At 40.1% G+C, this 12,843-nt stretch overlaps 1 protein-coding gene across 3 annotated transcripts in view; it reads right to left on the minus strand.

Annotated features, from left to right (window-relative positions):
• The window catches only part of GAD1 (glutamate decarboxylase 1), a 40,054-nt gene that overhangs the window by 14,353 nt on the left and 12,858 nt on the right, over positions 1-12,843 (minus strand). For 2 of the 3 annotated variants that reach the window (XM_057745336.1, XM_057745338.1), the window contains 2 exons: positions 8,930-9,020; positions 1,909-2,021 (listed from right to left, as the gene is read on the minus strand). In XM_057745336.1, coding sequence (XP_057601319.1) covers positions 1,909-2,021; positions 8,930-9,020 — 204 coding nt within the window. Of the gene's footprint in view, positions 1-1,908; positions 2,022-3,615; positions 3,653-8,929; positions 9,021-12,843 lie in introns of those variants that run through there. The other variant, XM_057745339.1, reaches the window with a different exon arrangement.

Below are 12,843 nucleotides of genomic sequence, written 5' to 3' on the forward strand. Positions count from 1 at the left end.
GGTGAGTTACAACCTTCTTGCTTCCACTTTCTGCTCAATCTATTTACTGAACAAAGATGAGTCTTTTCTCTGAGTCGGAAAGACAGAGAAAGAGACAATAATAGAGCCTAGGGAAGGAAACAGTGACATTGCCTGGATACTCTCCTCAAAGAAGAGCCCAACTGAGTTACTGAGTCATTTAGAAGAACCCCGAGTGGATTAAAATATTGTAAAACCAAACTTACTTAAATCAAGATGCAAGGAGAACTGAGGTAACCAGGTATGTTTGGCCAACACAAACGAGCCATAATCGTCAGTTACCTGACGATTAAACAGGCAAATTCGTGGACTGATTCAATTGCCTGAACAGCTGCAATTTTTATTTTTTCTCTTCCCCTTGTACACAATCACGCTGTCTCTGACACCACTCCAAACTCGCTCCTTTCTACAAGATTATCTGTCTTTGTTTTAATTGTGGATTATTTATTTATTTATTTATTTGCTGCATTGGGTCTTCATAGTGGCATGCAGGCTTTCTCTAGCTACAGAGAGCGGGGGCTACTCTTCATTGCGGTGGCTTCTCCTGCTGAGGAGCACAGGCTCCAGGTATGCAGGCTTCAGTAGTTGTGGCACATGGGCTCAACAGTTGTGGCTTGCGAGCTCCAGAGCGCAGGCTCAGTAGTTGTGGCACACGGGCTTTGTTGCTCTGCAGCATGTGGTATCTTCCCAGACCAGGGCTTGAACCCATGTCCCCATTGACAGGCGGATTCTTAACCACTGCAGCACCTGGGAAGCCCATATCTGTCCTTGTTTTTTTTTTTATTATTATTATTTATTTATTTATTTATTTATTTATTGGCTGCGTTGGGTCTTTGTTGCTGTGTGCAGGCTTTCTCTAGTTGCAGTGAGCATGGGCTCCTCATTGTGGTGGCTTCTCTTGTTGCAGAGCATGGGCTTTAGGCACATGGGCTTTAGTAGTTGTAGTGCACGGGCTCAATAGTTGTGGTTCACAGACTCTAAAGCGCAGGCTCAATAGTTGTGGTGCATGGGCTTAGTTGCTCTGCAGCATGTGGGATCTTCCTGGAGCAGGGATCGAACCCATGTCCTCTGCATTGGCAGGTGGATTCTTTTTTTTTTTAATATTTATTTTTTATTTGTAAATTTATTTATTTATTTATTTATTTTATTGGCTGTGTTGGGTCTTTTTTGCTGTGCGCGGGCTTTCTTTTTAGTTGTGGTGTGCGGGCTCCTCATTGCCGTGGCTTCTCTTGTTGTGGAGCATGGGCTCTAGGCACGTGGGCTTCAGTAGTTGCAGCACATGGGCTCAATAGTTGTGGCTCACGGGCTCTAAAGCGCAGGCTTAATAGTTGTGGCGCACAGGCTTAGTTGCTCTGCAGCATGTGGGATCTTCCTGGAGCAGGGATCGAACCTGTGTCCCCTGCATTGGCAGGCGGATTCTCAACCACTGCGCCACCTAGGAAGCCAGGCAGGTGGATTCTTAACCACTTCGCCACCTAGGAAGTCCTGTCCTTGTTTTAAAGGTTCTTATTTTATCTATATTGAACTAGAGATTTAAAGTAGATATACTATTTTGGCTGAAATTGATCAGTCCGTTGATAATCTTGATTCTCTGATCCCCAGCTTAATCAAACTGCTGTTGACAGACCAGAGTTGTTTAGCATGGTTTAGACACAGCCTTTGTCAGTCTGTACAGGTTTAGGCACAGCCTTTGCTGGTTAGTAAACAAAGAATGTAGCATTCTTGCTAACCTTCACTCTGACAAAGGTAAGAAGGCAGGACTATTGAAAAAGTATATTTTTCAGGTTGTTATTCTTCTACAAACTCACTTTGTGTTTAGTGTTCTCAAGGATCTCAAGGACCCATACAGCACACCTTGAGGAGAGTTGGGGAAAGAGAACAGAAACCTACCAGGAGAAAATATCCCATCACCATCTTTACTTGACCATCCAACTATTTCTCTCATCTTCTTAAGTGTTATTTGCTCCATGAGGACAAACACTGGTGCAATTTCATATGTAAACCTGGAAAGGTGGTGAGAAAAAGAATGAAAATAAAGAAGTCAAACCACTTATTTGGGGAACACAGATAACTGGTTTAGTATTTGTACTTGGGTTCAAAAAAAAGATGTTTAAAACCACTAAAACAATTCATTTCCTGGAAATGCACTGTCATCAATCATAAAATGTCAGAAACCAGCCTGGGTTACTGAGAGAGGTGGTGGAAGTACCTGCTCTATGATTCTTCACTAACAAAATAGACTCTCATCTGAATGTAATGTCTTAGATGTGCTCCACCCAGAGAAATAGAAGAAAAGAAAATGACTTTTCTGTGTCCCTTTCACCTTTAAGATTATAGGATGATGCAAATGCTAATTGAAAAAATGTATTCTAAGTTCTATATAAAATTGGTTTGCAACATTTAAAAAAAAACTGATTGCCAGTTTCACACTCGTAGAATTTATAAAACTCAGAGCCAAAGTCTATCTTTTATTTTTTATTTTTTATTTTTTTTGGCCATGGTGTGCAGCTTGCAGGATCTTAGTTCCCCAACCAGGGATTGAACCTGCATCTTCAACAGTAAAAGTGTGGAGTCCTAACCACTGGACTGCCAGGGAATTCCCAAAAAGTTTATCTTTTAAAAACAATGTAAATATTTGAAAGCAAACTGTGAAGATAATTGGAAATATTGACCCAGGTTTTAAAGATCTCAATATAATTATCTACATGGTTTTTCTACTGATAATCCCTAAGGACAGCAATGTTTCTATAATTCTCTGAAGTCAATATCTGTCAAGAATAATTATGAGCGATGATTTTCTAATTACCAATTACAAGAAAACCAAGAAGAATGTCAACTGGCATACACAGCCAGTGTACGGGCATCAGATATACTGGGCATCAGATATACTGGTAGGTTAGCTTTGTCTTCTAACTAACCGATAAAAGTAGCAAGCCATGCTCTTCTCAAAGCAATTCAAAACAGAAGCACAGTCTGGTAACTAGTTATTGAAACAAGATCATGGTACCAAGGCACAGGGCTTAAGAGAAATCAAAGAAGGTTCATCTATAGAAAATTAAACCAGAAAACAAAAAGGTATTTAGTGACTGTGGGGCTCTTTGTCTTTCTTCTTTTTGCTTGGCTTTCTTAAGCATTAGAGTTTGTGGGCTCAGCTCAGACAATGCTCACTGAAGGGAGATTCCTAGAATGATTCAGCCAAGTGACATGGGGAGATTTTTATCCCTGGTCAGGGTGTTTAGACTGAATGCCAATGCTGAGGACTAATGGGAACTTTTGCTGGCTTCATGATTTAGAAGAGCTGTTTGCAAGGATGAGATAACAACTATTGTACAAAGACCCAGGTGAAGGTACTAAGTTTTAATCATGGAGAAAAATAAAGCAATCAAATTAATCACATGGTGGTAAAAGAGGACAAAAAGATCCTGAAGGCTCCTCAGGGTATATCTCTTGGTAGAAGAATTTTGTTTCCAAAAAGAATATGTTCATTTTCCTTGGGAGGACCCTTGAAATTTAGGAGGAAGACCCTTGGAAATCATGTGTTCAGTTACCATCACCTCTGGAGGTCACAATCATGCTTTGGTTCTGCTCTGAGCCCCATCACCGTAGCAACCAACACTCCCTCATGTCTGATGGCCTGATAAAGGAAGAAGAAGAGAAGGATTCCTGGTTTAGCCTGTGCTGCTGAGTGTACCAAGGGCCAAACTCATGATGTGGTTCTAACCATTCTTGAACAAATGCATTATCAACAGTGCCACTGATTGCTGGAAATGTTGGAATGGCAAAAATATTTGCATGGTGAAGAGGTCCTTGTGGCAGTGTGTGTGCTGGAGTCTCACAGTACCAAATGAGAAGGCTCTCTAGGGTAAGGCAAGGAACCAATAGAATCATATACTGTAATATCAGAATCTTATCAAGGATTGGATGAAAGCTGGACCAGAGTCAAGTCAATGCAGGAACCACATGGGGAAGGCAGAAAGGATGGGTTGAAGGCCATAGGGGTGGTTAATTCATGATCTGAATCAATTTAGGCCACAAGGTTGCATGAATTAGTCTTCCTACCTAAGAACCAGGAACATGGCCGTTACTCTTAGGATCAGGAGGAAGAGTCTAGAGAGTTCGATCATAAGACTATCTGATCTCATCTATTTCAGGTTCCTTATTTATGCCAGGTTCTAGATTCAGAAACCTTTCTTTTAGTTCTGTTCAACAAATACTTAATGAATGACTATTCTCTGCCAAGTGACTTCTTATGTATTAAGGAGACAAAGATGTCATAAGACACCATTCCCAACCTTAAGGAGGAAGCTTACCAGGATGAATCCAGCATCTTGGCCTTAGTGGCATCCTATTTTTGATAGTCCCTGCCTGGATCTGAAGGACCAGTTACCCCACAGCTAACAACCAAGCTTGTTCTGATTCATGACCTTAGTCCTGACATCCTCTGCTGGAAGCTGGTAGATTGCCCCACTGCTGCTGATCTTTAGCCAGGCCTGTCACATGGGCTAACGTGGTGCCCCCATTCCTGACACTTTCTCTGAACTTGACTTCTCATCCTGGGCCGTGGGAGTCTGCCTGCACCCAGAGCCTTAGGCAAGACCTTGAAGTTCACCCTAGAGCAGTGGTTCTTAACTTAATTGAGATCACAGACACCTTCAGGACTCCTAGGAAAGTTATGGTCCCTCTCTTCATGAAGTGAGTGAGGATATGCATGTCATTTTGTATACACTTGCAGAGTGTATACAAAAGAGTCTCCTTGTGTAACTGAGACCCCAGGTTTGGTACCCCTTCTGTAAATGACAGATGAAAGTGGATAAAGTCAAGAGATCAAAGGTCAAATATGGATTCAGAAGAAACTGGTTAGATGCTAAAGTCATAGTACAAGGTGATATTTCTGAATCGGAGGATAAGAAACTAAACCTGCCAAAAGCTCTAGGTGGAAGCATAAGAACAGGGGATTGAACGTAAGGGTTTTAAAACAGTATGATTGTGACATTCATGGAGTGACACTAAAGGAGAGTTTCTACATTCTGAGTAGGGTAGTGAGTCAGCCCTGTCTTAGTAGTTCAACTCACCTTCCCAGTGGGATTAACTCTGAACCAAGGCAAATTGATTAAGCTGGGTTTCTGAATCTGCTGGCTGCTGACCAATATCAAAATTTTCCTTCCTTCATTCAATTTTATCTGGGGTTGCAATTCATCCAGAACAAAGACTGTATTTTCTAGCCTCCCTGAGTGGCCATGGAATTAAGTTCTGGCTAAAGAGATGCTATGAGAAATGTGTGGAGCTTCTGAGAAGGTTTCTTAGAAGGAAAGAGTGTGTTTCCCTTTTGCCCTTACTCCTTCCCTCTTCTCTTTCCTTCCTTCCTCCTTCCTCCCTCAATCCTCACTCCTTCACTCTCTCCTCCCTCCCTCCTTCCTGAATACTGGAACACAAAGGTGATGGCTAAAACTCCAGCACCAGCCTCCATCGTGAATTAACTTTGAAGATGAGAGCCACGTGCCTCAATATGGATCAGAAAGGTACAAGGACCATGCATCCCTGATGACTGCCAAATCGGGACTTTCTTTAATGAGAGGAAGAAAAATTTTCTATGTTGACTCTCTAACTTGACGCTCCTCTTAGATTTTATCCTCCTTATGCATGTGGTGGGTGGCCCATCTTTATCTTAAAAGATAGCACACCTGAAGGGGAGCTTACTGAGCCCCTCTGGTGTCCAGAGATGACGAGAGACAGAAACAAAAGAGCTGGGAATCTGAAGGGAGGGGGTGCATATGGCAACAGGGACCTGTGAGGTAGCTGCCTTTCCTGGGTGTGTTCATTGTACCTTGTACACACTGGACACTTAAGACGTGTCTTTTTTAGTCTTCAGAACCACTCTGTAAGGTGGATATAATTATTCTTCATTTTTCTGAAGAAGAAACTGAGGTTCAGAGAAATTCAGTGAGTTGTTTCAAGGTCTCACATTTAGGGTGTTTCCAAGTTGGAATTCCAAGTCCTTTACATCACAGCTGCTTTGCTATGACAAACGCAACTGCTTACTGTAGGCTCCTCTGTAGCAACCTGCCTGCTAGTATAAAATGACTGATAACCCCCATGGAAAATTTCTCCTATGTAATTTCTATGAAAATAAAGTGCTAGAGACTTGAAATCATAACCTTATAACAAAGGGCTGGAGAGACCGTGCCACTAGGATTATGTATTGTTGTCAGGTGCTTGAGGGCAGGCTGTTGTTTTACACCAGGGCACTGCTCAACCTGCACAGTTGTGCTTGGTGGCTGTGTTTTGGAAGAAAAGAGCTGTACATGCCATGGCCAACTAAACATTGGTGACGTTTTCTCTGGATCTTCACTGAGTCCTTACTTGGAAGAATATATCTCAAAGCTGAATGCACAGGCAGGCGTGAAAGCATGAGCATAAATGTTCCTTCTATTTTAACCCTCAGACACCTTACACTTTGCCACTTGGGTTAAGATACCGGATAGTTCTTTGGAGAGACTGTACTGAGGAATGTAGTTGTTATTCTCTATTACCAGTCCCGCCCAAATGCAATGATAGTGCAGGTCAAAACAATGAGCATATCACTGATTAAAGCCTACTCTGCCAAAAAAGATCCCTTTGCCATTCTTTCCCAGGCTTATTTTGAACACTGTTCCCAGCTGGAGAGGGGATTGTCACAAGCGAGCAAATTTCTGCGTAAGCTCCTGACAGTACTGCCACATTTCATGATCTTCCAGGGGAACTGGCTTAGAACAACTTCTAGATAATAGTTATTACTTCTTCAGACAATGCCTTGTCTCTAGAACTGACAGACACTATTTCACTATTTTAAATAACCTTCGCTATTGATCTGTTGGAATCGGATCATATTTTATAAATATCCACTGTTCAGTACAGCTGCAATTACTATGTGCCATTTAGTTGGACTGGCCTTGACCTCAGATGGCTGGACAATATTTTAGTGTTTCATGGCTGAGCTGAGCTAAGCTAAGGGAAGAGTAAGGGGCTTTGATTTTATGAACACACACCAAAAAAAAAAAAAAAACGAAGAATTTGTGAGATCTCTGGTTAAAGAAAAGCCTTTCAGGAGAATGTGTGGTCATAAATGGTTCAACGGGGTGAGTTTCTTTTATTTACCTTGAGATTAAGCTATATATATTAGGAAATCACAGCTGAGAGGCCTACAGAATACACACTTAAAGACTCTGGATGAATTCAGTGCCTATAGTAATAAGGGTTCTTGGGCCTTAATGGATATATACGTTTTACTCTATTTTTCTCAGTTATTTTCTAAATACTTAAGTTTTTTAAAAAGCTGTACTTTCTAATTAAAATTGTTCCTTTGTGTGAGATGTTCCAATTAAACATCAGTGTCTTTTTTCAAGTTATAGTATATTATGATGTCTGCGTTTCCTGATATATTTTTCTCTCATAAACCCTAAAGATTATAAAGATTGTGAAGGGGAGTGTTTTTGTTGAGGAGATCACACAGGTGATTATATCTTTGACCCAAATTCTTCCCAGCCGGTCACAGCCTCAGTAATCCAACATGGACACTCTGTGAAGTTAACCTTGGCTTGTAAGCAGGGAGCATGAAAACCATTTTGCTTTTCAATCAATTTAATCTTTTATGCCTTTTAGCACTAATGGCTTCACTTGTCACATTTGCTTTTTAAATTTTGTCATTGTTATTTTAAATTAGCAAACAAAGCAGGAATCCTTCGTTAATAGAAACTTTTCTGAATGTAATTAAGTATTTTGAGTCAATAGCAGTAAACAGCTTTGGAACACATACAAATCAATATATGTTTAAAATGCCCTTTCAGGTTTTGTGGCTGGTAGTAGTTTATTTAAGAAAAATAGAATACCTTGGATTTTAATAACTTACATCCTATCTGGACATCAAATGGAATTTCTCATTTTAAACAATACCACTCTTTCACCTAAATTCATTTCTCAAACCTACTTTACCATGAACTTAAAAAATGGATGGTAATTTTCCAAATATTTCCACTGTGGCTAAAACGCATATAATTCTTATGTAGTTATTTTTAAATTATTGCAATAAACTTGTTTTATTACTTCCCTCTGGATACTTTCATAGAATGTGGTACCACTGTCTGGATATATAGATAGTAGTAAAACATTATCATAGTGTTGAAAGGAAAGACAGTACTTCGTAGGTTATGATGACCCTCCATCAACTCGTAACCTGTCCTTGTCTCCACAAGTGGCACATGCGTGTAGAAGAAACTGTGGGGTAATTACCAGAGATTACCCAGGTAGTACTTGTACATCCACTGCTCCCATCCCCAGGACCTTAGAGTCAGTTTCATGTAAATTTATAAGAACTGAGAAACAAATGAAGGCTTTGCCTACTCAAATAAGTATGAAAAATATTTTACATTTAGAAAAACAGAAACCAGTTATTTTGAAAGGAATATATGATGTATCCCTACATGAATTGTTTTGGGATTTTTAGCTAATCAATAGGTTGATCAAAATGATTTGTGGCTTTATGGAAGCTTTATTTATGAAGAAAATGTCCTAAATGATAAGGACCAACATGCCTGGATGGAAAAAAAGACCAAGATCATACCCCAAAACGTGACCTCTTTAAATATATCATCAAGAAATATGGAGTCTTTTAACATGAAGTTTCACACTAAATTTTGAAAGCTAGACTTATTACTGCTCACGACCATGCTCTTATTAAATTGCATTATTCAATTAAAAAAGTTTATCAAGTATCTGCCATTAACTCAGAACTGTGATAAATCTAAAAGATTTTAAGAGAAAAGATTAGGGCAACTGTAATAAAGTTATTATAGAATCATTGGAATTGGAATTTTAACACAACAAACCATACTCAGACATCATGTTTGCTTACATGAAAATAATATGTGGGACTTACATATTAGTATTGGCAGTTGATGTCAGCCATTCGCCAGCTAAACCAATGATATCCAATCCAGTGGAGAGCTGGTTGAAAAATCGAGGATGACCTAAAGAGGTGAGTAACAGACAAGCATCAAGGCAAATCCAGATTTTTCAAGCCATCTTCAAAGGAAAAGGTCTGTTCCACCAAGCCACAGTGATGGGGCCTCCATCCAAATGCGCTGCCCTAGAATATTGCAGAAGGAAGGGCAGGTTGACCTACTACCTATACCAACCTTTAGTGTTGAGGAAGTCCCCCAAACTTCTGTTTCTAAAGCATAATGCTTTTACTTTTTTTGCATTTTATTTTTATTTAAAAAAAAATGTTTAATTTTTACTGGAGTGTGGTTGCTTTACAATGTTGTGTTAGCCTCCACTGCACAACAAAATGAATCAGCCACACACATACAGGTATCCCCTTCCTTTTGGGCTTCCCTCCCCTGTAGGTGACCACAGTGCATTAGGTAGAGTCCCCTGTGCTATACAGTATGTTCCCATCAGTTGTCTATTTTATACATAGTGTCAATAATGTATATGTGTCAATCCCAGTCTCCCAATTCCTCCCACCACCCCTCTTCCCCCTTGGTATCCATACATTTGTTCTCTACATCTATGTCTCTATTTCTGCTTTGCACATAAGATTATCTATATCACAAAGCATAATGCTTTTAAAGTTGAAAGAAAAAAATCCCATGTCATAAAATGAATAATCTGTCCAGTATCTTATTTGTTGATTTCCAGATGAGCTCCTCTGTTGTATTATTTAAAAATACAAATCCAGATGTCGTTGCCTTGTTTTTCTCCATAAAGATTTCAATTTTAAATTTCACATATCAGGGATTTAATCCCCAAATCAAGGTATGCTGATAGAGGAGGAGAGGCTATACAGGCCTCAGAGGGGGTCAGTGGCTCTGTGGACTGAACCAAGCCCAGGGAAAGTGCCAGCTCTGAGGCATGCCATCACTCTCTGCGCCTCTGTGTCAGTCAAATACGACATCAAGCATTGGTGTGTTCTGCCCACATATAGTCAGGTGACTGTTCAACTAAGTTTATTGCTGAGATGACTTGGCATCTGCTCAGTGAAACGGGGGCAGACACAGCCTCGTTCACTCATTGAGTTGCTGGTAGAATAATTTTTATTATTATGTGACTCAAAAGCCCTTTTCAACCCACTGTATGCTTTATCGGTCCTTGTTCTCAGCAAATTCAGGATGATTGCCAAATTTTGGCCAACTTGGCGTTCACAGGAAAACTCAAGCCCACATCAGCAGGCTTGGCTTGGCTGTCAGGAAGGAGTCAACGCAATAGATTATCTAGGGGTGTGTGACAGAGAACTGGTGTTAGAAAGATGTGCTGACTGCTGTGTTTCCAGCGGAAATTGCTTTTGCCTCTGAAATAACTGTCAGAGAGCTAATGTTGGAATGTTCCTGATCTAAGTCCCCTCTCTGAGAAAGTCTATCCTTCCCTCCATGTGATGAGGACTCCTTCAGAACATCTGGACTAGGACTTCTTATAGCAGAATATACCAATCCCTGCACCTCGAGAGTCCTTGAAAAATAATACTGACCTTTAGAAAAAATAAAAGAAGCATAAACAGTAAGCTTACATAGATTACTCTAAATAGCTTAAACTGGTCTATTTCGCTCTACTTAGCTCAGTGCCAACAAACTCTGAGATCTCCTACAACATAATTACTTTTGTTGAAGTCTATATATATATATATCTCATTTGAAAGCTTTTAACAACAATTTCATTTTAAGACAGGATTGAATCATAAATAAATGCAGTCACACTATTTGACAATGTATCAAAACTGTGTCTCATGGCAGAGACAAAAGATGGACATAGACAGATTGACACAAATGCCCTCAAACAAAAGCAAAATAGTATCTCATTGTCTATTAAAATATAAAGGACACAAAATCCTCCCAGACATTACTTTTTTCTTATGGCTATAGCCTAATGCTCCCAAAATCTTATAACAGAATTTCTATCAAACAAGAAAATGACCTAGTTTAAATTTCAATTTCAACTCTCTGTAGTCAACGAGAATACTAACAGATGACAGATGTGGTACTGAGCAGCACATGGCTTAGAGTCAGGTGGGGGAGAAAGCAATTTTTTAAAGTAAAATTTTAGAAGAAATAAACTTCAAGAAAAAAAAAGGAGATGGAGGAAATCTATTGATTAAGAGACATATTAAGCAACTGCAATGTGAGGGACTTACTTGGATGCTGACTCAAACAAACTGTAACAAAATAAAACAAAACATTCATGATGTGCATGAGACAATTGGAAATTTGAACACTGACTGAATATGTGATATTAAGGAACTGTAAATTTTTTTTCAGAGGTACCAGTGATAGTGTGGTTTCTTAAAGAGTCCTTGAGGATAAAGAATATTTGTGAATGAAGTAATATCATGTTGGAGATTTTCTTCCATATAATGTAGAAGGGGAGCAGGCAGGTGAAATAAACTGGCAAGAGCTGATAATAATTGAAGTTGGGTGTTGGGTATACAAGATTCATTATACTACTTTACTTTTGTATAAGTTTAAAATTTTCCATGAAAAAAAGTTCAAAAAAGGAAAACTAAGGAAGTCAGCATATCTCTTATGACGAAGGGCTGCCTAGTGTCTGTCTCAGTTCATGGAGAATCTATACCAATTGGTTCCTTTTTCAGAAGTCTTTGTTAATTTGTAGGGAGATTTCATGAGCATGCTTTTCTTTAAAAATCAAACACAGACTTTGTAATATAATTGAGTCTTGTCCATCTTGCAGTTATTCAAGGAAGCTACACTTATACCAGTGATGTTAGCAGACTTCAAAAGCTGTTTGGGATTCGTTATTTAAAAATGCCTCTTTGACCAGCCTTGTTATTTCATTATAACCCTTGTTCTGACATCTAACAGCCTTACTCGGCTTTCTTACCACACCCTCCCCAGTCATATCTTCCAAATGACTAGGAAGAGTGAGCAGGATAATAAAGGAGAGAAAGAAAAAAAGAACAAGGGGCTGCCAGTCATGGCCTAAGGGCTCCCCTTTGGTGACAACTATGCCACGGCCTGCCGATTCCTGTACATCAGCCTGTCCAAGAGCTCAGGAAAGCCAGGCTGCAGTGAGGAAAGACAGTAGGGAGAAGAAACCACTGCTTGATTCCTAGGCTTAGAAAGAGCCAGACAGAGATTCCAAAAGTCCTTGAACTTGAGGCAACTGGAGAGTAATCACTCTGGCCAGGACGGCTGAGTAGAGAGAGTTCCTATAACATGGAAAGGAGGCAAGAGGGCATCCTCCAGGGCTCCCTGCTGGAGATAGGATTTGGTGCCTCAGGATATCTAGACTCCAGAGGATGGAGTAGAATGCGAGGGGTGTGTAAGTGTGTGGCTTTTGGACCTAGCCAATAGAAGGTGTGGTGGGTTGAATTGTTTCCTGTAAAAGGTATGTTCAAGTGTTAACCGCTGATTCCTGTGACTTTATCTGGAAATGGGGTCTTTGTGGATGTAAACAAATTAAGATGAGGCTATACTGGATCGGGGCAGGCCCCAATCCAAAGAAGAGAGAAATTTGGACACACATACATGGAAAATGTCACATGAAGGTGAAGGCAAAGATTGAGGGATGCATCCACAAGCCAAGGAACGCCAAGGAATTCCCACAACCACCAGAAGCTGGAAGAGGCAAGGATGGATCCTTCCCAAGAATTTTCAGAGAGAGCATGGCCCTGCAGACACCTTGATTTTGAACTTCTAGCCTCCAGAACTGTGAGAGAATAAATGTCTGTTGTCTTAAGTCAGCCGGTTTGTGGTAATTTGTTGTGGCAGCCCTAGGAAACTAATATAGAAAAAAAAGGAAATGGGCCCAATGCTCCCCAGTTTCAGCGACAGACAAGGG

This window comes from Hippopotamus amphibius, chromosome 8, assembly GCF_030028045.1.
Source record: "Hippopotamus amphibius kiboko isolate mHipAmp2 chromosome 8, mHipAmp2.hap2, whole genome shotgun sequence".
Classification (NCBI taxonomy): Eukaryota; Metazoa; Chordata; class Mammalia; order Artiodactyla; family Hippopotamidae; genus Hippopotamus; species Hippopotamus amphibius.